The following is a 25,042-nucleotide window of genomic DNA, read 5'->3' as shown; positions in this document are numbered from 1 at the left end:
GGGATAGTACAGACAGAATTCTCTGTCGTGAGGACAGAGTGTCCCAAAGGCAGTGTTGCCTGCCTGGTGCCCCTGTTCAGGAAATCTTATCTGACCTGCAGAAGAATTTGCAGTGGGAAGGGAAAGATCCAGTTGTCGTGGTCCATGTGGGTACCAATGACGTAGGTGGAACGAGGAAAGAGGTTCTGCTCAGGGAATTTGCACAACTAAGGACTAAAATAAAAAGCAGAACCAAAAAGGTGGCAATCTCTGGATTACTACCTGAGCCACATGCAAATTGGCATGGGGTCAAGAAGATTAGAGAGTTAGATGCGTGGCTCAAGGATTGGTGTGGGAGAAGTGGGTTTGAGTTCGTGGGGAATTGGCACCAGTATTGGGGAAGGAGGGAGCTGTACCAATGGGACAGACTCCACCTGAACCGCGATGGGACCTGGATCCCAGTGACTTGCATAACTAGGGCTGTGGAAAGGGCTTTAAACTAAATAGTAGGGGGATGAGTTCAACAAATTGGAGAAGTATGGGTAAAGTAAAAAAGAAAACTGTGGATAAAGATAAAGAAAAAGATTTAAAAAAAAGAGAAAAGTAAGAGTGGAGTGAAGAAAAGTCAAGTGCAAAAGAGTAAAAGATTACAAGATTTTAAAAGCACAATTAGTGTAAGGGCACTTTATTTGAATGCCCATATATCTGAAATAAGGTCAGTGAACTTGTGGCTCAGATCAGCACAAAAGGGTATGAATTAGTGGCCTTTACAGAGTTGTAGTTGCAGGGTGGAGAGGATTGGGAATGAAATATCCAAGGAAGATAAAGGAGGTGGGGTAGCGCTCTTATTTAAAGGTGAGATCAGGGTGATAGTGAGAGATGATATCAGATCTAAGGAGCAGAATGTTGAATCCATCTGGGTAGAGATTAGGAATAGTAAAGGGAAAAAAATCACAGGTGGGAATTGTCTATTGGGCACCGAATAATAACATTACAGTGGCACAGGCAATAAACAGAGAAATATCTGAGGCAGGTAAGAATAGAACAGCAGTTATCATGGGGGATTTTAACTTGCACATAGATTGGGTGAATCAAGTTGGTCGAGGCAGTCTTGAGGTGGCCTTCGTAGAATGTATCCATGATGGTTTTCTTGAACAGCATGTTACTGAACTTACAAGGGAATGTGCTATCTTAGATCTGGTCCTGTGCAATAGGACAGCAGGATTAATGATCTTGTAGTGAGTGATCCTCTTGGAAAGAGTGATCACAGTATAATCGAGTTTCTGATACAAATGGAGGGTGCAATAGTTTGATCTAAAACAAGTGTATTATGCCTAAACAATGACTACAATGAGATGAAGGAGGATTTGGCTAGTGTGGACTGGGAACACAAGCTATATGGTGGGACAGTTGAGAAACAGTGGAAGGCTTTCAGTGAGATTTTTCACAGTTCTCAAGAAAAGTACATTCCAGTTAAAAGCAAGGACGGTGAGGGTGGGAAGAGTTGGCCTTGGATAACTAAGGAAATAAAAGAAGGCATCAATCTAAAAGCTTGTACATAGAAAGTCACCAAGGGTAGTGGATAACTGGAAGCTTGGGAAAAATTTAAAAAGCAACAAAGTACCATTCAGCAAGCAATAAAGAATGGGAAGCTAGATTATGAAAATAAACTAGCACAATATATAAAAATAGTAACAGTTTTTATAATTATATAAAGCAGAAAAGGGTGGTTAAAGTGAACAAAGGTCCCTTGGTGGACAAGAAGGGGGAATTGATATTGGATAATAGGAAATGGCCAAGGCTTTGAATGCCTATTTTGTGTCAGTATTCACATTGGAGGAAACATCTAACATGTTAAAGAGGATGTTATGGATGTGATGGGAGGTGAGGAATTTGATACAATAGCTATCACTAAAGAGGTAGTGCTGAACAAGCTTGTGGGCCTGAAGATAGACAAGTCCCCAGGTCCTGATGGAATGCATCCCAGGGTACTGAAAGAAATGGCAGAAGTAGTAGTAGAGGCTTTGGTGATAATTTACCAAAAGGCTCTGCGCTCTGGGCAGGTCCCAGCAGATTGGAAGAGGGGGAATGTCACACCACTGTTCAAAAAAGGATGTAGGCAAAAGGCAGGCAACTATAGGCCAGTAGTTGGGCAGAATGCTTGAAGCTATCATTAAAAAAGAAATAGCGAAGCATCTGGGAAAAAAATAGATCCATGAGGTAGACACAGCATGGACTCAGCAAAGGCAGGTTCTGCTTGATAAACTTACTGTAGGTTTTGAGGATATAACGGGTGCATTGGATAGAGGGTGGTGAGTGGTGTGCCGCAGGGGTCGGTGCTGGGCCCACAATTGTTCACGATATACATTAACAATCTGGAAGAGGGGACCGAGTGTAGTGTATCAAAGTTTGTCGATGATACTAAACTAGTGGAAAAGCAAATTGTGCAGAAGATTCAGTGAGTGGGCAAGGGTCCAGCAGATGGAATGCGAAGTGAGTAAATGCATGGTCATCCTTTTTGGAAGGAAAAATGAAAGAGCAGATTATTATTTAAATGGTAAAAAATTGCAGCATGCTTCTGTGCAGAGGGACTTGGGAGTGCCTGTGAATGAATCACAAAAGGTTGGTTTGCAACTGCAGTAGGCTATCAAGAAGGCAAATGGGATGTTGGTCTTCATTGCTAGAACTTAAGAGCAGGGAGGTTTTGCTGCAACTGTACAGGGTACTGGTGAGGCCACATCTGGAAAACTGCATGTAGTTCTGGTCTCCTTACTTGGGGAAGGATATACTGGCTTTGGCTGCGGTGCAGAAGAGGTTCACCAGGTTGATTCCAGAAGTAAGGAGGTTAAACTATGAGGAGAGATTGAGTTACCTGGGACTGTACTCGTTGGAATTCAGAAGAATGAGAAGAGATCTTATAGAAACATAAAATTATGAAAGGGATAGATAAGATAGAGGCAGGAAAGTTGTTTCCACTGGTAGGTGAGACTAGAACTAGGGGACATTGCCTCAAGATTCAGGGAAGTAGATTTTGGATGGAGATGAGGAGGAACTGCTTTTCCCAGAGAGTTGTAAATCTGTGGAATTCTCTCTTCATCGTTCATTTCACACACTCACCACTTTCTGTGTGAAAAATTTGCCCCTGACATCCCCTCTGTACCTATTTCTAAGCACCTTAAAACTATGCCCTCTTTTGTTGGCCATTCTAGTCCTGGGAAAAAGCTTCAGGCTATCCACATGATCAAAGCCTCTCATCATCTTATAAACCTCTAAAAGGTCACCTCTCCTCTTCCATCACTGCAAGGAGAAAACGCCAAGTACACTCAACCTATTCTCGTAAGGCACGCTCTCCATTCCAGGCAACATCCTTGTACTGGAGGAGCAGATTCGATGGGCCAAAAGGCCTTGTTCTGCTCCTATATCTTATAGATTAAAGTACTGCACAATAAACATCAGCATTTAACTTGTAGCACAAGAAGTTCCAGACCATTGTTGTAGTAAGTTGAGGAATGCCTACCGTTCCATGCCCAGACCGCATTTCAGTAAACCTGATCACTTAGCTGTCTTTCTACTACATACAGACAAACTAAAGAGCAAAGCTCCTGATAATAGGACAACAAAGAGGTGGTTATGGGATTCGTTGAGTCGGTGGGCTGGGTCATGTTAAAGGACTCATCTCTGGATCTGAATGAATACACCACGATTGTCTCATACTTTATAAAAACATTCATAGAAGACAGTGTCTCCCCCAACCAGAAACCCTGGATGAAACACAAGATCTGCAATTTGCTGAGGGCCAGATCAGAGGCACTCAAGTCCAGTGACCAGGATTGTCACAAGAGGTCCATATACAATCTCTGGAAAGCCATCTCACAGGCGAATTCTGGACTAAACATGAATCAACGAAGGATGGTCGACATTTGTGGCAGAGCTTGAATGCTGTCACCTCTTATCGGGACCTTGCACCTGATGACCCTGTGATCTGTGTCTCAGAGGCCGATGTTAGATTGTCTGTAAAGAGAGTGAACCCTCGCAAGGCAGAAGGTCCCGATGGAGTACCTGGTACAGCTCTGAAAACCTGTGCCAACCAACTAGCGGGAGTATTCAAGGACATTTTCAACCTCTCACTGCTTCAAAAAGGCAACAATTATGCCAGTGCCAAAGAAGAATAATGTGGGCTGCCTTAATGACTATTGCCCGCTAGCACTCACATCGACACTGATGAAATGCTTTGAGAAGTTGGTTATGACTAGACCGAACTCCTGCCTCAGCAAGGACCTGGACCCATTGCAATTTGCCTATCGTCACAATAGGTCAACTGCAGACACAATCTCAATGGCTCATCACATGGCTTTAGACCACCTAGACAACATAAACACCTACGTCAGGATGCTGTTCATCGATCATAGCTCAGCATTTAATACCATCATTCCCACAATCCTTATTGAGAAATTGCAGAACCTGGGCCTCTGTACCTCCCTCTGTAATTGGATCCTTGACTTCCTAACCAGAAGACCACTACCTGTGCAGATTGGTGATAACATATCCTCTTCGCTGATGATCAATACTGGTGCACCTCAGGGGCGTGTGCTTAGCCCACTGCTCTACTCTCTGTATACATATGACTGTGTGGCTAGGCATAGCTCAAGTACCATCTACAAATTTGCTGATTATACAACCATTGTTGGTAGAATCTCAGGTGGTGACAAGAGGGCGTGCAGGAGTGAGATATGCCAACTAGTGAAATGGTGCCGCAGCAACAACCTGGCACTCAACGTCAATAAGACGAAACAGCGGATTGTGGACTTCAGGAAGGATAAGATGAAGGGACACATACCAATCGTCGTAGAGGGATCAGAAGTGGAGAGAGTGAGCAGCTTCAAGTCCTGGGTATCAAGATCTCTGAGGATTTAAACTGGTCCCAACATATTGATGTGGTCATAAAAAATGCAAGACAGCAGCTATACTTTATTAGGAGTTTGAAGCGATTTGGCATGTCAACAAATACACTCAAAAACTTTTATAGCTGTACTGTGGAGAGCATTCTGACAGGCTGCATCACTGCCTGGTATGGAGGGGCTACTGCAAAGGACCAAAAGAAGCTGCAGAAGGTTGTGAATCTAGTCAGCTCCATCTTGGGCGCTAGCCTACAAAGTAGCCAGGACATCTTCAGGGAGCGGAGTTTCAGAAAGGCAGCATCCAATATTAAAGACCTCCAGCACCCAGGGCATGCCCTTTTCTCACTGTTACCATCAGGTAGGAGATACAGAAACCTGAAGGCACACACTCAATGATTCAGGAACAGCTTCTTCCCCTCTGCCATCCGATTCCTAAATAGTCTTTGAAACCTTGGACTCTACCTCACTTTTTTAAATATGTAGTATTTCTGTTTTTGCACCTTTTTTAATAATCTATTTAATATATGTAATGGATTTACCTGTTTATTTATTATTATGTTTTTTTTTGTGTCTCTGCTGGATTATGTATTGCATTGAACTGCTGCTGCTAAGTTAACAAATTTCACATCACGTGCTGGTGATAATAAACCTGATTCTGATTCTGACAGGGCTTTGCTTCCAGATGAGCTTAATGCCTTCTATGCTTACTTTGACCATCAAAACATGAAGTAATCATCACAAACTCCCACAGCTCCTGAAGATCCTGTGATTTAGTCTCTGAGGGCAGTGCGAGCACCTTCATGTGGTAAACCTGCGAAAAGCATCCAGCGCAGATGGGTTACCTGGCCAAAAGAATAAATCAAGGAAGGTAGTGCACCCGTGGCTGACAAGGGAAATTAGGGATAGTATCAATTCCAAAGAAGAAGCATACAAATTAGCTAGAAAAAGTGGCTCACCTGAGGACTGGGAGAAATTCAGAGTTCAGCAGAGGAGGACAAAGGGCTTAATTAGGAAGGGGAAAAAAGATTATGAAAGAAAACTGGCAGGGAACATAAAATCTGACTGTAAAAGCTTTTATAGATATTTGAAAAGAAAAAGATTGGTTAAGACAAATGTAGGTCCCCTACAGACAGAAACAGGTGAATTGATTATGGGGAGCAAGGACATGGCAGACCAATTGAATAATTACTTTGGTTCTGTCTTCACTAAAGAGGACATAAATAATCTTCCGGAAATAGTAGGGGACAGAGGGTCCAGTGAGATGGAGGAACTGAGGGAAATACATGTTAGTAGGGAAGTGGTGTTAGGTAAATTGAAGGGATTGAAGGCAGATAAATCCCCAGGGCCAGATGGTCTGCATCCCAGAGTGCTTAAGGAAGTAGCCCAAGAAATAGTGGATGCATTAGTGATAATTTTTCAAAACTCTTTAGATTCTGGACTAGTTCCTGAGGATTGGAGGGTGGCTAATGTAACCCCACTTTTTAAAAAAGGAGGGAGAGAGAAACCAGGGAATTATAGACCGGTTAGCCTAACATCGGTGGTGGGGAAACTGCTAGAGTCAGTTATGAAAGATGTGATAACAGCACATTTGAAAAGCGGTGAAATCATCGGATAAAGTCAGCGTGGATTTCTGAAAGGAAAATCATGTCTGACGAATCTCATAGAATTTTTTGAGGATGTAACTAGTAGAGTAGATAGGGGAGAACCAGTGGATGTGGTATATTTGGATTTTCAAAAGGCTTTTGACAAGGTCCCACACAGGAGATTAGTGTGCAAACTTAAAGCACATGGTATTGGGGGTAAGGTATTGTTGTGGATAGAGAATTGGTTGGCAGACAGGAAGCAAAGAGTGGGAATAAACGGGACCTTTTCAGAATGGCAGGCAGTGACTAGTGGGGTACCACAAGGCTCAGTGCTGGGACCCCAGTTGTTTACAATATATATTAATGACTTGGATGAGGGAATTAAATGCAGCATCTCCAAGTTTGCGGATGACACGAAGCTGGGTGGCAGTGTTAGCTGTGAGGAGGATGCCAAGAGGATGCAGGGTGACTTGGATAGGTTAGGTGAATGGGCAAGTTCATGGCAGATGCAATTTAATGTGGATAAATGTGAAGTTATCCACTTTGGTGGCAAAAACAGGAAAACAGATTATTATCTGAATGGTGGCCGACTCGGAAAAGGGGAGGTGCAACGAGACCTGGGTGTCATTATACACCAGTCATTGAAAGTGGGCATGCAAGTACAGCAGGCGGTGAAAAAGACGAATGGTACGCTGGCATTTATAGCAAGAGGATTCCAGTACAGGAGCAGGGAGGTACTACTGCAGTTGTACAAGGCCTTGGTGAGACCACACCTGGAGTATTGTGTGCAGTTTTGGTCCCTTAATCTGAGGAAAAACATCCTTGCCATAGAGGGAGTACAAAGAAGGTTCACCAGATTGATTCCTGGGATGGCAGGACTTTCATATGATGAAAGACTGGATGAACTAGACTTATACTCGTTGGAATTTAGAAGATTGCGGGGGGATCTGATTGAAACGTATATAATCCTAAAGGGATTGGACAGGCTAGATGCAGGAAGATTGTTCCCGATGTTGGGGAAGTCCAGAACGAGGGATCACAGTCTGAGGATAAAGGGGAAGCCTTTTAGGACTGAGATTAGGAAAAAACTTCTTCACACAGAGAGTGGTGAATCTGTGGAATTCTCTGCCATAGGAAACAGTTGAGGCCAGTTCATTGGCTATATTTAAGAGGGAGTTAGATATGGCCCCTGTGGCTAAAGGGATCGGGGGGATGGAGGGAAGGCTGGTGCAGGGTTCTGAGTTGGATGATCAGCCATGATCATACTGAATGGTGGTGCAGGCTCGAAGGGCCGAATGGCCTACTCCTGCACCTATTTTCTATGTTTCTGTGTTTCTAAGTACTCAAGACCTCTGCTGATCAACTAACTGGAGTGTTCACTGAGATCTTTAACCTCTTGCTTTGGCAGTCTGAAGTACCCACCTGCTTCAAGCAGACTTCAGTTATACTGGTGCCTAAGAAGAAAGTGATAACCTGCCTCAATGACTATTGTACAGTAGCATTTATATTCACTGTGATGAGGTGTTTTGAGATGTTGGTGATGGAGGGGCCAGTAGTGCTGAGGAATCAGAGAGTCTGCAGAGAGACTTGAATAGATTGGAAGAATGGGCAAAGAGGTGGCAAATGTAATACAATGTTGGAAAGTGTATGGTTATGCACTTTGGCAGAAGAAATAAACGGGCAGACTATTATTTAAATGGGGAGAGAATTCAAAGTTCTGAGATGCAACGGGACTTGGCAGTCTTCGTGCAGGATACCCTTAAGGTTAACCTCCAGGTGGAGTTGGTAGTGAAGAAGGCGAATGCAATGTTGGCATTCATTTCTAGAGGAATAGAGTATAGGAGCAGGGATGTGATGTTGAGGCTCTATAAGGTGCTGGTGAGACCTCACTTGGAGTACTGTGGGCAGTTTTGGTCTCCTTATTTAAAAAAGGATGTGCTGACATTGGAGAGGGTACAGAGAAGATTCAATAGAATGATTCCAGGAATGAGAGGATTAACATATGAGGAACGTTTGTCCGCTCTTGGACTGTATTCCTTGGAGTTTAGAAGAATGAGGGGGACCTCATAGAAACATTTCGAATGTTGAAAGGCATGGATAGAGTGGATGTGACAAAGTTGTTTCCCATGATGAAGGAGTCTAGTACGAGAGGGCATGACTTAAGGATTGAAGGGCGCCCATTCAGAACAGAGACGCGAAGAAATTTTTTTAGCCAGAGAGTGGTGAATCTATGGAATTTGTTGCCACGGGCAGCAGTGGAGGCCAAGTCATTGGGTGTATTTAAGGCAGAGATTGATAGGTATCTGAGTAGCCAGGGCATCAAAGGTTATGGTGAGAAGGCGGGGGAGTGGGACTAAATGGGAGAATGGTAAAATGGCGGAGCAGACTTGATGGGCCAATTGGCCAACTTCTGCTCCTTTGTCTTAAGGTCTTATGTGTAGTGGAGAGTATATTGACTGGCTGCATCACAGCCTCGTGTAGAAACAACAATGCCCTTGAACAGAAAATCCTACAAAAGTAGCCCAGTCCATCATGGGTAAAGCTCTCCCCATCATTGAGCACATCTACATAGAACGTTGCCACAGAAAGCAGCATCCAGTATCAGAGACACCCACTGTCCAGGTGATGCTCACTTCTCACTACTGCCATCACGAAGAATATACAGGGTCCACACCTCAGGTTCCGGAACAGTTATTAGCCCTCAACGTTTAGGCTGTTGAACCAAAGGGGATAACTTCACTAGTCCTATCACTGAAATATTCCCACAACCTACAGACTTACTTTCAAGGTCTCTGCATCTCATGTTCTCAATATTTATTGCTGATTTATTTATTTATTATTATTTCTTACTTTTTGTATTTGCACTATTTATTGTTTTTTGCAAACTGGCTGAATGCCCAGGTTGGTGTGGTCTTATATTGATTCTATTATGGTTATTATTTAATTATGGATTTATTGAATATGCCCACAAGAAAATGAGACTTAGATGACATATATGTACTTTGATAATAATTTTAGTTTGAACTTTGAACTTTCAAGCTTTGGCATGGATGCTATGTAGCCTCCTCACTGATGGGAGTGAGACAAAAAGTCTATGAGCAGGGTGAGTGGGATCCTTCATGATATTACTGGCCCTGCTCCGGCACCTTTCTGAACATATGTACTTGACGGCAGGTAGCCTCTTGCCAGTGATGTCCAGTGAAACAGCTTGTTAGGATGCTCTCTACTGCGCATTTGTACAAGGACGTGAGTATGGATATGGTAGCAACTATGGAGAACAAAACAATTAATGTTTCATGTCTGAGAACTGAGAAAGAGAGAAAACAAGTTAGTTTTCAGAAGGTGGAGGAGTCTTCCTTTGAATATACTGTATATGTGGAGATGGCTCTGTCCTGAATATTGGTAACACTCAGATCTTCACCCATCAGGAAACCAAAGTGCTCAGTGACCTCAATCTAATGTGCAATGACATTGGCAGCAGTGGAGCAGAATGGATTGCTGAAGCCTTACAGGTAAATAACCAAATCTCTTTCTCTCAATTTGGAAACACTCCCATCTAGGCAGATGGTTAAATTTGAATAAAGGTGCTACAAAACCAGGAGGAGTGTGTGGCCTATTATAGGTTAGGAAACTATAGTAACAAATATGGCATTAAAAATAGTTACTGTTAAAGAATTGATCATAAGGATGTGATTTCTCTGGGAAGGAAACAGAGGAATGGCATGAAATCCCTGGACCTGTTCACCTGCATCCTAAGGTTTAGAAGGAAGTGGCTATGGATATCGAGCAACACACACAAAACGCTGGAGGAATTGAGTAGGTAAGGGAGCATCGATGGAAGGGAATAAACAGTTGATGTTTTGGGCCATCACCCTTCATCTGGAGTCTCAACCCAAAACGTTGATTGTTTACTCATTTGCATAGATGTTACCTGTCCTGCTGAGTTCTTTAATAAACCTCTATTCCTGTCTTGATGAAGAGTCTTGGTTACCAGACCTGAAATATCTAGCAGTTATGTGCCGTCCTTTTACCCACAGAGCCACACCACTACCTATGCGTTTCTGCCTGTCTTTTTGATACAAATTATATCCTTTGATGTTCAACTCCCAACTATAACCTTCTTTCAGCCATGACTCAGTGATGCCTACAACACATGTGTGTCCGACAGAGTGATCAGCAGCACTGGGGCTCCACAGGGGACTGTCTTGTCTCCCTTTCTCTTCACCATTTACACCTCGGACTTCAACTACTGCATAGAGTCTTGTCATCTTCGGAAGTTTTCGGATGACTCTGCCATAGTTGGATGCATCAGCAAGGGAGAAAGGGAGATGAGGCTGAGTACAGGGCTACGGTAGGAAACTTTGTCACATGGTGTGAGCAGAATTATCTGCAGCTTAATGTGAAAAAGATTAAGGAGCTGGTGGTAGACCTGAGGAGAGCTAAGGCACCGGTGACCCCTGTTTCCATCCAAGGGGTCAGTATGGACATGGTGGAGGATTACAAATACCTGGGGATACGAATTGACAATAAACTGGACTGGTCAAAGAACACTGAGGCTGTCTAGAAGAAGGGTCAGAGCCGTCTCTATTTCCTGAGGAGGCTTACGTCCTTTAACATCTGTCGGACGATGCTGAGGATGTTCTATGAGTCTGTGGTGGCCAGTGCGATCATGTTTGCTGTTGTGTGCTGGGGCAGCAGGCTGAGGGTAGCAGACACCAACAGAATCAACAAACTCATTCGTAAGGCCAGTGATGTTGTGGGGATGGAACTGGACTCTCTGACGGTGGTGTCTGAAAAGAGGATGCTGTCCAAGTTGCATGCCATCTTGGACAATGTCTCCCATCCACTACATAATGTACTGGGTGGGCACAGGAGTACATTCAGCCAAAGACTCATTCCTCCGAGATGCAGCACAGAGCGTCATAGGAAGTCATTCCTGCCTGTGGCCATCAAACTTTACAACTCCTCCCTTGGAGGGTCAGACACCCTGAGCCAATAGGCTGGTCCTGGACCTATTTCATAATTTACTGGCATCATTTACATATTACTATTTAATTATTTATGGTGCAACTGTAACAAAAACCAATTTCCTCTGGGATCAATAAAGTATGACTATGACTACAACATCATACAGACCAATCTAATTGTGCCACAAATTCATCCACCTTATTCCATATGCTATGCACAATAAACAAAAGTACCTGCAGTCTTGCATTCTTCACCCTTTTGAATTTTGCCTCTGTGGTACAATTTAACTCTTTGCTCTGTCTGCACTTGTACCCAATCATTGGCTTGTCCTTCCTTACATTCATCATCTACTTGTAAACCTGGTGGGCCATCCTCAGCTCCATCATACTGGTTCCCATCCCCCCTTCCATATTAGTTTAAACCACTCTCAGCAGCTCTAATAAATCTGCCTGCAAGAATATTGGTCCTCCTTGGATTCAAGTGCAGGTCCCACATGCCCCAGAAGACATCCCAATTATCCAGGAATCTGAATCCCTGCCCCCTCACTCCAATTCTTCAGCCATGCATTTTTCTTCCACCTCACTCTATTTCTATCCTGGCTGTCACATGGCACAGGCAGCAATCCCATGATTACTACACTTGAGCTCCTGCTCCTCAGCTTCCTTCCTAACTCCCCGTATTGTTTTTTCAGGACCTCCATCCTTTTTCTACCTATGTTGTTGGTACCAATATGTACCAAAACTTCCAGCTGCTCACACTTCCTTTTCAGGATATTGTGAACGTGTTCAGAAACATCGCAGACCCTGGCACCTGTGAGGTAAACTACCATCTGTATTTCCTTTTTGCAGCTATAGAATCGCCTGTCTGTGCCCCTAACTATAGAGTCCCCTGTTACTGCTGCCATTTTCTTCAGTTTCCTGCCCTTCTGAGTCACAGGGCCAGATCAGTACCAGAGGTACAGCTGCTGTTGCTTCCCCCAGGTAGGACACCCTCCCCAACAGTACTCAAAATGGGAGTACTTGTTGTCGATGGCCACACAGGTGCTCTCCAATATCTGATGTTCTCACTTCCCTTTTCTAACAGTCTCCCATTTATCTTTCTTCTATCCCTTGTGGTGAGTACCTATCTATCACCATTTCGCTTTCCCTAACAAGTCCAAGGTCATGGAGCTGCAGCTCCAGCGCCCTAACAAGGTCTCCAGGGAGCTACATCTCAGAGTCAGAATCAGGTTTATCATCACCAGCATGTGTCATGAAATTTGCTAACAGCAGTAGTAGTTCAATGCAATACATAATATAGAATAATAATAAGTAACTAAGCAAATTAATTATGTATATTGAATAGATTAAAAATCATGCAAAAAACAGAAATAATATATATTTAAAAAGTGAGGTAGTGTCCATTTAGGAATCAGATGGCAGAGGGGAAGAAGCTGTTCATGAATCGCTGAGTGTGTACCTCCTACTGCCTGATGGTAATAGCGAGAAAAAGGCATGCCCTGGGTGCTGGGGTCCTTAATATTGGACACTGCCTTTCTGAGACACTGCTCCTTGAAGATATCCTGAGTACTTTGCAAGCTAGAACCCAAGATGGAGCCAACTAGATTTACAATCCTCTGCTGCTTCTTTGAGTCCTGTGCAGTAGCCTCTCCCCATCCCAGACAGTGATGCAGCTTGTCAGAATGCTTTCCATGGTACATCTATAGAAATTTTTGAGTGTATTTGTTGACATACCAAATCTCTTCAAACTCCTAATGAAGTATAGTCGCTGTCTTGCCTTCTTCATAACTACATCAATATGTTGGCACCAGGTTAGGTCCTCCGAGATCTTAACACACAGGAACGTGAAACTGCTCACTCTCTCCACTCCTGATCCCTCTACGAGGATTGGTATGTATTCCTTCTTACCCTTCCCGAAGTCCACAATCTTGAGGCAGCTGGTGCAGATGTGGCCATCGGGGAGACTGGTTGTCTCCCAGAAATCCCATATCTGAGACCCAGAACAGAATACTGGCTCTGCAGACATACCCCCCATACTCTCAAGCGTTAAATAAGAAATAAAGTTACCTACTTACCTGTTCTCACCGAAGTCGTGTTGAACCAAAGTCTTACTACTCTGACTCGGGCTACTCCGATGACGACCACTCCCTTGATGTCTGCTCCCTAGGTGGTACCTCTCCTTTATGGAGACTGGGTTCTTTAAAGCTCTTCACTGTACCTGCACATGAATGCTTCTGCTGCATCTGTGCAGTATTCCAATCAACCTCAATTAACCTCAGACAGAAGGAATTCTGCAGATGCTGGAAATTCAAGCAACACACATAAAAGTTGCTGGTGAACGCAGCAGGCCAGGCAGCAACTCTAGGAAGAGGTGCAGTCGACGTTTCAGGCCGAGACCCTTCGTCAGGTCACAATTAACCTCAGTGCTACTTTCCACAATTCTAAATTTCATGATATTGCAAAAATCTATCAATCTTTGTCATAAGTCTATTCGGTGACTGAGTATTGTGAGTAGAAAATTCCATAACCATTCCATATTCCATAATGGGTGTAGAAATTTATTTCCATCCCTTAGAAATTGTGACTCCTGGTTTTGTATAGCCAGAACAGGAAAAACATCATTCTATCTGTTCTGTCAAGCACAGAATGATTCAGTGACACGAGATTCTGCAGGTGCTGAAAATCCAGAATAAAGGAACTCAGCAGATCAGGCAGCATCTATGGAAATGGATGGAGTGAGTGCAGATGTCTAGAAAATGGAGGAGATGCAGGTGACTGCAAGGAAACCCCATTCTTCGAAGAAGGAGGACATCTCTGATGTTCAGGAAAGGAAAGGCTCATCCTGGGAAAAGATGCAGCAGAGATGAAAGAACTGAGAAATGGGAATAGCATTTTTACATGAGAGGGTGGGAAGTAATCAAGATAGCTGGGGAATCGGTAGGTTTATAAAAAGAGTTCAGTAGACAGTTTGTCCCCAGAAATGGAGGCAGAGAGATCACGAAAGGGGAGAGAAGTGTCAGAAATGGACCAAATGAATATAAGGCAGGGTGAAAGTTGGAGGGAAAGTTGATGAAATTGATGAGCTTGGCGCAGGTGCATGAAGTGGCTATTTCACTTTTTATCAAGGAAGTATAGATGCAGTCTGTTTAATCTCGCTTCATACAATCAACTCAAATTCCCAGAAATCAATCTGATTAATCTGTTTACGTTCCCTTAATAACAAAAGCATCCTTCTTCAGTTAGAGAGATCTGTTTGGTCGTAACCAGGGCTTTATGTAGCTAGGGAAAATCCTCTTGATATAAATATAATATAATATATGTACAATATATAGACCTTGAAGATAGGATTAGTTTCATTTGGTATCATGTTCAGCACAGCAGGGCTTGTTCCATATTCTATAGCTTTACCTTTCTAAATGCATGCGCTGCCTGCATGTTAGATTAGATTTAGATTATGAGGACACTCAGTCCTCATTTATTGTCATTTAGAAATACATGCATTAAGAAATGATACAATGTTCCTCCAGAGTGATATCACAAAAAAACAGGACAAACCAAAGACTAACACTGACAAGACCACATAATTATAACATATAGTTACAGCATTGCAAAGCAATACCGTAATTTGATAAAGAGTAGACCATGGGCACAGTAAAAAAAAAAGTCTAAAAGTTCCGATCGACTCCCGATTGTCCCGATAGCAGGTGGCAGAAGGGAGAAACTCTCCCTGCCATAAACCTCCAGCGCCGACAACTGCTGATGCATTGGAAGCACCCGACCACAGCCGACTCTGAGTCTGTCCGAAAACTTCGAGCCTCCGACCAGCCCCTCCGATACAGCCTCCTGAGCACCATCCTCTGCCGAGCGCTTTGACCCCGCCCCGGCCGCCGAGCAACAAACAAAGCTGAGAACTCAGGGCCTTCTCCTCCGGAGATTCTGGATCACACAGTAACAGCGGCAGCGAAGAAGGCATTTCAGAAGTTTCTCCAGATGTTCCTTTGTGCTCTCACGTCTGTCTCCATCAAATCAGGATTGTGCATGGCACCCTACCTGACAGATTACAGATATCATTCACTGGAGTGGCCGCTGTGCGCTGCGTCGCGTCGCCATCTTCTCCTCCTCCTCTCCTTTTATGCTTTGCATACAAAGGCACTCAGGTACATGAATATAGACCAAACTCTCTCAACCTTTCTATACCTATCAATCCTTTAATTCCCTTAATCTACATTGTAAAAGTTCTCTGTACTGTCTGCAAAGCAAGTCATTAGAATGATATACAGGCAGGTGTGATTCTCGCTTGCTTGCCTCTATGCCTTGATTGTTATCTGTAGGCGTTTGGGGGTACATTCTGATTAAAGCAGTAAGTGCAATACGTGAGTCATGGTTAAATGTAGAGTGAAAGGAGGCTTTTTTGTAAGAGGAAAGTTGTTGGTAGAGACGTATGGGTATTGTCTGCATGTGCGATGCTGTAGGTACAAGGGCTGCAGGGTAAGTCAAAGAATAAATGCTGGAACCAATCTGCCACATGTCTGTAAAAGAGTGAACTGACCATGAACTCATTGTGAAAACATATATTTACACAGGTGAACCAGTCACTGAAGCATCTAAGGATTAATGGGAATAAAATTGGCAATAAGGGTGGAATGCACTTTGCCACAATGCTGCAGCTCAACAAAACACTGGAGTCTGTGGACCTCGGCGACTGTGATTTGGTGAGTGGACCAGGAAAATTCAGCACATTCCCTTATGAAGCAGGAGGAGACCATCTGGGTCCATCAAGGTTTTCAGCTCACAGTCCCCAGAAATTCTATGTCTACCTAGTCCACACAATTCTAGATCTCATCACGTTCAACATGGAACATAGAACATAAAACTACAGCCCAGGGACATACCCTACAGCCCATTAAGTGGGCACTGACATAATGCCACTCTAAATTAAACACATATAAAATTCTGGCGGGGAACAGACAGACTATATCTATCTCTATAATTTCTGTGGGCAGGGGTTAGACAGTATCTCTATGATTTCTATGGGCAGGCAAACAGACAGGGAACAGACAGACTCTATCTTTCTCTGATTTCCATGGGCAGGGAACAGACGCTGTCTATCTCTGATTTCTATGGGCAGGGAACAGACAGACTCTATATACCTCTGATATTTTGGGCCCCTTATCTTAGAAAGGATGTGCTGAAACTGGAGAGAGTTCAAAGTAGGTTTACAAAAATTAATCCAGGATTGAATGGCTTGACATATGATGAGCATTTAATGGCTCTGGGCCTGTATTCACTAGAATTCAGAAGAATAAGGGGTGACCTCATTGAAACCTTTTGAATGGTGAAAGGCCTTGATAGAGTGCAGGTGGAGAAGATGTTTCCTAAGATGAGAGAGTCTGAAGCCAGAGGACTCAGCCTTAGAATAGAGGGGCATCCTTTTAGAATGGAGATGAGGAGGAATTTCTTCAGCCCCCAGTGTGGTGAATGTGTGGAATTCTTTGCCATAGGCAGCTCTGGAGGCCAAGTCTTTATGTATATTTAAGGCAGAGGTTGATAAATTCTTGATTGGCAAGGGCATGAAGGGAAACAGAGAGAAGGTAGGAGATTGGGGCTAAGAGGAAGAATGGATCAGCTATAATGGAATGGCGGAGCACACTCAATGGGCCAAATGGTTTAATTCTGCTCCCATATCTTATGGTTGATGATTTCTATGGGAGGGAAACAGACAGACTCTATCTGCATCCCTGATTTCGATAGGCAGGAAATAGACAGACAGAGAACAGACATACTCTTTCTCTCTCTATAATTTCCATGGACAGGGAACAGGCAGAATCTATATATCTCTATGCCTTCTTTAACTCTAATAATTGCTTATTTTTCTATTTTGCCTCACGTCAGAGTTCTTCAATCCAAGCAACATCCCAATGGTCCTCTTCTGTACTCTCACCATGACCTCCACATCCTGATAGTGTATCACCAAAATACACCAGCTCACATTTGTCTCTATTAAGCTGGATTTGCCATTTCTCTGCCCTCATTTCCAACTCATCTATATCCGACTGTGTCTTTTGACAAACTTCACAATTCATAACTCTACCAGTTTTTGTGGCATCTGCAAACATACTAATCATCGCACTGGATTTTTGTACAAATTATTGTACAAAATCATCTTGCATCGCAAACACTGATCCCTGTGGGGAACACCACTGGTCCCAGACCTCCAAAGAAACACTCCTCCACCAACAAGCCCTCAACCTGGTGTCTGGCCTTTGTTTTGATTTGTATTTATCAAGAATAATGTCCTTTTAGTGCTGAAGAACTGAAGATTTCTGCTTTCTGACTTTTCAGGGAATTCAAAGTCTGATTGGATTAGCAACTGTGCTAAACCATAATAAATCACTCAAAGCCATCAATGTTGGTCGACCTTTGGTTTACACCCTACAGGTATGATGTAGGATCATTCAGTGGAACTGTAAATTAAAACTTAACTATCCTGCCAAAGGGTTTGGGCCTGAAACGTCTACTGGACTTTTTTCCATAGATGCTGCCTGGCCTGCTGAGTTCCTCCAGCATTTTGTGTGTGTTGCTTGGATTTCCAGAATCTGCAGATGTTCTCTTGTTTGTGACTTGAATATTTGAACTTCCTTTCCGAAAGTAGTGAAATGAAACCAGGAATGGAAGGGCTATAATACAAGTAAATTTTGATGGCTCTGGGTCTGTACTCGCTGGAATTTAGAAGGATAAGAGGGGATCTTATTGAAACCTTTCGAATGTTGAAAGGCCTAGACAGAGTAGATGTGGAAAGGATGTTTCCCATGGTGGGAGAGCCTAGGACAAGAGGGCACAGCCTCAGGATAGAGGTGTCCGTTTAAAACAGAGATGCGGAGAAATTTCTTTAGTCAGGGGCTGGTGAACTTGTGGAATTTATTACCACAAGCAGCTGTGGAGGCCAGGGCATTGGGTGTATTTAAGGCAGAGCTTGATAGGTTCTTGATTGGACACAGCATCAAAGGTTACGGGAAGAAGACCGGGAAATGGGGTTGAGGAGGAGGGAAAAAAGGATCAGTCAGGATTGAATGGCGGAGTAGAATGGTTAATGAGAGATATCTGGCCTATTTGTTCTACCATAATCATATTCCGTGTTTATTCACTAGCTGTGGTGTTCTCACCCCAGCAGGAGATTCTATGGGTGAGAACTAGATTCCCAGATGGTATTTGCCTCTCAGGATCCAGGGTCTGAGACATCTCAGATCGAGCCCTCAGTATTCTTAAGTGGGAGGGTGAACTGCCAGAAGTCGTAGCCCCTGTGGGTACCAATGACATGGGAAGGACGAATAATGAGCTTAAAGGGCAAGACTTCCCAGGAGTGTGATCTCACGAGTGCTACTCATGTGGGGTTTAAGCTAGAGTTGCAGAAGGATGGGAACCAATGTGCCAGAACAGTTAGTGGAGAGGTTGTGGAGGCAGATGTTGGTAAGACCTCAGACAATGTTAGGAATCAAAAAATTGCACATGGTGCGACTAATGTCCTGAGCTGTATATATTTCAATGCTAGAAGTATTGTAGGAAAAACAGATGATAGTAGCTGGTTTACAAACAGAGGCAATGTGTAGTGAGGAAAGGCTGTAAATAGGGTAATATTGCATTCAACAGGATGAGTTGCATCGTAAAAGGTGGATAAAATTGAAAAGGGTGAATACAGGACTGAAGGTGTAATATTTAAATATATGCTGTAGACAAAAAAAGGTAGATGAATTTGTAGCACAGTGCAGATTGGCATGTATGATGTTGTAGGCATCACAGAATCAAGAAGAAGGAAGATTAGAGCTGGGAGCTTAATGTCCAGGGATGCACATTGTATCAAAAGGACAGGCAGGAGGCAGAAGGGGCGGCGTTACTCTGTTGGTAAAATAATGAAATCATATTATTAGAAAGAGGTGACATAAGGTTGGAAGGCATTGCACTATTGTGTTTAGAGCTAAGGAACTACAAGGGTAAAAAGACCCTGATGGGAATTGTATGCAGACCCCCAAACAGTAGTAAGGATGCAGCCTATAAATTACAACAGGAGATAGAAAATACATGTCAAAAGGGCAATTTTACAATAGTCATGGGAGATTTCAAGATGCAGAGAAAATCAGGTTGGTGCTAGATTCCTGGAGGGGGACATTTCCAGAGTACCTATGAGATGGCTTTTCTGAGCAGCTCATGGTTGAGTTGACCAAGGGATCAGCCATTCTGGATTGGGTGTTGTGCAAAGATCTGGAATTGTTTAGAGAGTTTAAGGTAAATGAACCCTCAGGAGAAGTGATCCTAATATGATCAAATTCACCTTGAAATTTAAGAAGGATATGCAGTGGCATAACGGGAATTACAGAGGCATGAGAGGGAGAACTGATTTAGAAAGAATAATGGCAGGGATGACAGCAGAGCAGGAATGGCTGGAATTTCTGGAAACAGTTCAAAGCAACAGGATATATACATCCCAAAGAGGAAGAAGTATTCTAGAGGGTAGATGATGCAACTGTAGCTAAAAAGAGAAGTCAAAGCCACATAAAAACCAGAGAGAGCATATAATAGAGCAAAAAATAGTGGGAAGTTAGAGGATTGGGAAGCTTTCAAAAACCAACAGAATGCAACTAAAAAAGTCATTACAAAGGTAAAGATGGAATATGAAAGTAAGCTTACCTGCAATATTAAAGAGGATACCAAATGTTTCTCAGATACATTAAGTACAAAAGAGAGGTGAGAAAGGATATCAGACTGCAAGAAAACAATACTGTAGATGTAGTAGTTGGGACAAGGAAGTGGCGGATGAACTAAAAAAGTATTTTGCATCAGACTACACTGTGGAAGACATTGGTAGTATGGTGGAAGTTCCAAGTGACATGAAGTGTGTGAAGTTACATTACTGGAGAGAAGGTTCTTGGGCAACTGAAAGGTCTGAAGGTCGATAAGTCACCTACCAGATGGTGTATTCCCCAGGGTGACAGAAGAGATTGTGAAGGCATGAGTAATGATCTTTCAAGAATCACTAGATCCTGAAATGGTTCTGGAAGACTATAAAATTGCAAATGTCCGCTCTTCAAGAAAGGGAGTGGTTAAAACTAATGTGGCAAGGGGATGGGAACCAGTATGACTGAGCTGAGGATGAGCCAGGAAATTTACAAGTAGATGATGGATGTAAGGAAGGACAAGCCAATGATTGTGTACAACTTATTATTCAAATGGTAAAAAGTTGCAGCATGCTGCTGTGTAGAGGGACTTGCAAGTGCTTGTGCATGAATCACAAAAGGTTGGTTTGCAGGTGCAGCAGGCGACCAAGAAAGCAAATGGGATGTTGACCTTCATTGCTAGAAGGATGGAATTTAAGAGCAGGGAGATTATGCTGCAACTGTACAGGGTACTGGTGGAGGTCACACCTGGAGTACAGTGTGCAGTTCTGGTCTCCTTACTTGAAGAAGGATATACTGGCTTTAGAGGTGGTGCAGAGGAAGTTCACCAGATTGATTCCAGAAATGATGGGGTTAGACTACGAGGAGAGATTGAGTCACCTGGGACCGTACTCGCTGGAATTCAGAAGAATGAGAGGAGATCTTATAGAGGCATAAAATTATGAAAGGGGTAGATAAGATTGAACATAGAAAAATTACAGCACAGTACAGGCCCTTCAGCCCACAATGCTGTGCCGAACAGGCCAAACAAGATAGAGGCAGGAAAGTTGTTTCCATTGGTAGGTGAGACTAGAACTAGGGGACACATCCTCAAGATTTGGGGGAGTAGATTTAGGGTGGAGATGAGGAGGAGTTGCTTTTCTCAGAGGGTGATGAATCTATGGAATTCTCTGTCCGAGGAAGCAGTGGAGGCCACCTCAGTAAGTATATTTAAGACAAGCTTGGATAGACTTTTGCATAGGGGAATTGAAGGTTATGGGGAAAAGGTGGAGATGAGTACATAGCCAGATGAGCCATGATCTTATTGAATGGCGGAGCAGGCTTGATGGGCCAGATGGCCTACTCCTGCTCCTATTTCTTATGTTCTTAAATGCAGAAAGAGCAAACAGTTAAATTGTACCACAGAGGCAAAATTCAAAAGGGTAAATAATGCAGGACTGAAGGTGCACTTGGAATAAGGTGGATGAACTCATGGTACAGTTAGAGATTGATTGGTGTGGCGTTGTGGGCATCACTGAGCTGTGGCTGAAAGAAGGCCATAGTCAGGAGTTTAACATCGAAAGATATACTTTTTATCAAAAGGACAGGTAGGAAGGCATAGGCATTGGTGTGGTTCTGTTGGTAAGAGATGGAATTACATCTTTAGACAGAATGATATTGGCATTGATAGAGAATGGCTGACAAGCAAGAGGCAGCAAGTGGGAATAAAGGGAGCCTTTTCTGGTTGGCTACCAGTGACTAGTGTTTTTCCTCAGCGGTCAGTATTGGGACTGCTATTTTTCACATTGTTTGTCAATGATTTAGACAATGGAATTGATGGCTTTGTAGCAAAGTTTGCGAATATTACAAAGATAGGTGGAGGGGAAGGTAGTGCTGAGGAAGCAATGCGATTGCAGCAGGAATTGGAAAAATGGGCAGAAATGTGTCAGATGGAATACAGTGTTGGGAAATGTATGATAATACATTTTGATAAAAGGAACAATAGTTCAAACTATTATCTAAATTGGGAGAAAATTCAATCATCAGAGATGCAGAGAGACTAAGGAGTCCTTATGCAGGACTCCCAGAAGTTTAATTTACAGATTGAATCTGTGGTAAAGAAGGCAAATGCAATGTTTCATGTAATGTTGACATTTATTTCAAGGGAAATAGAATATAAAAGCAAGAAGATAATGCTGAGACCGCAGCATATGAGTCAGGCCGTGCTTGGAGTATTGTCAATAGTTTTGGACCCACACCTAGAATATAGTTAACAGTTTCAGGCCCCCTATCTCAGAAAGAGTGTGTTGTCATTGGAGAGAGTCCAGGGGAAGCTCACGAGGATTATTCTGGGAATGAAAGCGTTAACGTATGAGAAGTTTTTGTCAGCTTTGGGACTGTACTCATCCAAATTTATAAGAATGCATGGGAATCTCATTGAAAGCTAGCGGATGTTGAAAGGACTAGATAAGGTGAATGTGAAGAGGATGTTTCCTGTGGTGGGGGTATCCAGAACTAGAGAGCATAGCCTCAAAATTGAGGGGCGACTTTTAGAAAAGAAGTAAAAAGGAATTTCTTTAACTAGAGAGTAGTGAGTCTGTGGAATGCTCTGCCACAGATTGTAGTGAAGGCCAAATCCGTGGGTATATGTAAAGTGAAAGCTGATAGTTAAAATAAATCCAAAGGGTTTCTACAGTTATGTTAATGACAAAAGGATAGTGAGGGATAAAATTGGTCCCTTGGAGAATCAGAGTGGACGGCTATGTGTGGAGCCAAAAGAGATGGGGGAGATTTTGAACAATTTCTTTTCTTCGGTATTCACTAAGGAGAAGGATATTGAATTGTGTAAAGTAAAGGAAAGAAGAAGGGTAGTTATGGAAAGTATGACAATTAAAGAAGAGGAAGTACTGGCGCTTTTACGGAATATAAAAGTGGGTAAGTCTCTGGGTCCGGACAAGATATTCCCTAGGACCTTGAGGGAAGTTAGTGTGGAAATAGCAGGGGCTCCGACAGAGATGTTTCAAATGTCATTAGAAACGGGGATGGATGGTGCCGGAGGATTGGCATATTGCTCATGTGGTTCCATTTTTAAAAAGGGTTCTAAGAGTAAACCTGGCAATTTTCAGCCTGTGAGTTTGACATCAGTGGTGGGTAAATTGATGGAAAGTATTCTTAGAGATGGTATATATAATTATCTGGCTAGACAGCATCTGAATAGGAACAGTCAACATGAATTTGTGCATGGAAGGTCATGTTTGACAAATCTTATTGAATTTTTTGATGAGGTTACTAAGAACGTTGACAAGGGTAAAGCGGTGGATATTGTCTATATGGACTTCAGCAAGGCCTTTGACAAGGTTCCACGCGGAAGGTTAGTTAGGAAGGTTCAATTGTTAGGCATTAATATCGAAATAGTAAAATGGATTCAGCAGTGGCTGGATGGGAGACGCCAGAGAGTAGTGGTGGATAACTGTGTGTCAGATTGGAGGACAGTGTGTAGCGGTGTGCCTCAGGGATCTGTACTGGGTCCAATATTGTTTGTCATATATATTAATGATCTGGATGATGGGGTGGTAAATTGGATTAGTAAGTATGCAGGTGATACTGAGGTAGGTGGCATTGTGGATGGAGAAGTAGGTTTTCAAAGCTTGTAGAGAGATTTAGGCCAGTTAGAAGAGTGGACTGAAAGATGGCAGATGGAGTTTAATGCTGAAAAATGTGAGGTGCTACATTTTGGTAGGCCGAATCAAAATAGGACATACATGGTAAATGGTAGGGCATTGAAGAATGCTGTAGAACAAAGGGATCTAGGAATAATGGTGCATAGTTCCGTGAAGGTAGAATCTCATGTGGATAGGGTGGTGAAGAAAGCTTTTGGTATGCTGGCCTTTATTAATCAGAGCGTTGAGTATAGGAGTTGGGATCTAATGTTGAAATTGTATAAGGCATTGGTAAAGCCAAATTTGGAGTATTGTGTACAGTTCTGGTCACTGAATTATAGGAAAGATGTCAATAAAATTGAGAGAGTACAGAGGAGGTTTACTAAAATGTTACCTGGTTTTCATCTCCTAAGTTACAGAGAAAGGTTGAACAAGTTAGGTCTTTATTCTTTGGAGCGTAGAAGGTTGAGGGGGGACTTGATAGAGGTGTTTAAACTTATGAGGGGGGATTGATAGAGTTGACGTGGATAGGCTTTTTCCATTGAGAATGGGGGAGATTCAAACAAGAGGACATGAATTGAGAGTTAAAGGGCAAAAGTTTAGGAGTAACATGAGAGGGAACTTCTTTACTCAGAGAGTAGTAGTTGTGTGGAACGAGCTTCCAGCAGAAGTGGTTGAGGCAGGTTCGATGTTGTTTAAAGTTAAGTTGGATAGATATATGGATAGGAAAGGAATGGAGGGTTATGGGCTGAGTGCAGGTCGGTGGGACTAGGTGAGAGTATGAGTTAGGCACGGACTAGAAGGGCTGAGATGGCCCGTTTCCGTGCTGTAATTGTTATATGGTTATATAGTTTCCTGATTGGTCAGGGCATCAAAGGATATAGCAAGAAGGCAGTTGTATGGGGTTGAGTGGGATTTGGAATCAGCCATGATGGAATATGGAGCAGATTCGATGGGCTGAATGGCTTAATTTTGCTCCTATGTCTTATGGTCTAAAGGAAACTATAGGCCAGTTAGTCTGACCTCTGGTTGAAAGGATGTAGGAGTCATTTATTAAGGATGAAGTTTCAGAGTACTTGGAGGCACATGATAAAATAGACCGTAGTCAGCATGGTTTCCTCAAGGGAAAATCTTTCCTGACAAATCTGTTGGAATTCTCTGAAGAAATAACAAGCAAGATAAAGTAGAATCGGTTGATGTTGTTTACTTGGATTTTCAGAAGGCCTTTGACAAGGTGCCACACACGAGGCTGCTTAACAAATTAGATTTACAAAAAAGATTCAAACATGGATAAAGCAGTGGCCGATT

General features: G+C 42.9%; 1 protein-coding gene across 7 annotated transcripts in view; it reads left to right on the top strand.

Annotated features, from left to right (window-relative positions):
* lrrc34 (leucine rich repeat containing 34) overlaps positions 1–25,042 on the top strand; it is a 107,777-nt gene that overhangs the window by 29,850 nt on the left and 52,885 nt on the right. For 4 of the 7 annotated variants that reach the window (XM_072254832.1, XM_072254839.1, XM_072254837.1 and 1 more), the window contains 3 exons: positions 9,889–9,972; positions 16,011–16,139; positions 17,770–17,865. In XM_072254832.1, the coding sequence (XP_072110933.1) occupies positions 9,889–9,972; positions 16,011–16,139; positions 17,770–17,865 (309 nt within the window). The remainder of the gene's footprint in view (positions 1–9,888; positions 9,973–16,010; positions 16,140–17,769; positions 17,866–25,042) is intronic. The other 3 variants (XM_072254833.1, XM_072254835.1, XM_072254838.1) reach the window with 3 other exon arrangements.

This window comes from Mobula birostris, chromosome 4, assembly GCF_030028105.1.
Source record: "Mobula birostris isolate sMobBir1 chromosome 4, sMobBir1.hap1, whole genome shotgun sequence".
In the NCBI taxonomy this organism is placed as follows: domain Eukaryota; kingdom Metazoa; phylum Chordata; class Chondrichthyes; order Myliobatiformes; family Myliobatidae; genus Mobula; species Mobula birostris.
Note: the sequence above shows the minus strand (reverse complement) of the source record. Positions and strands in the feature narration are given on the sequence as shown.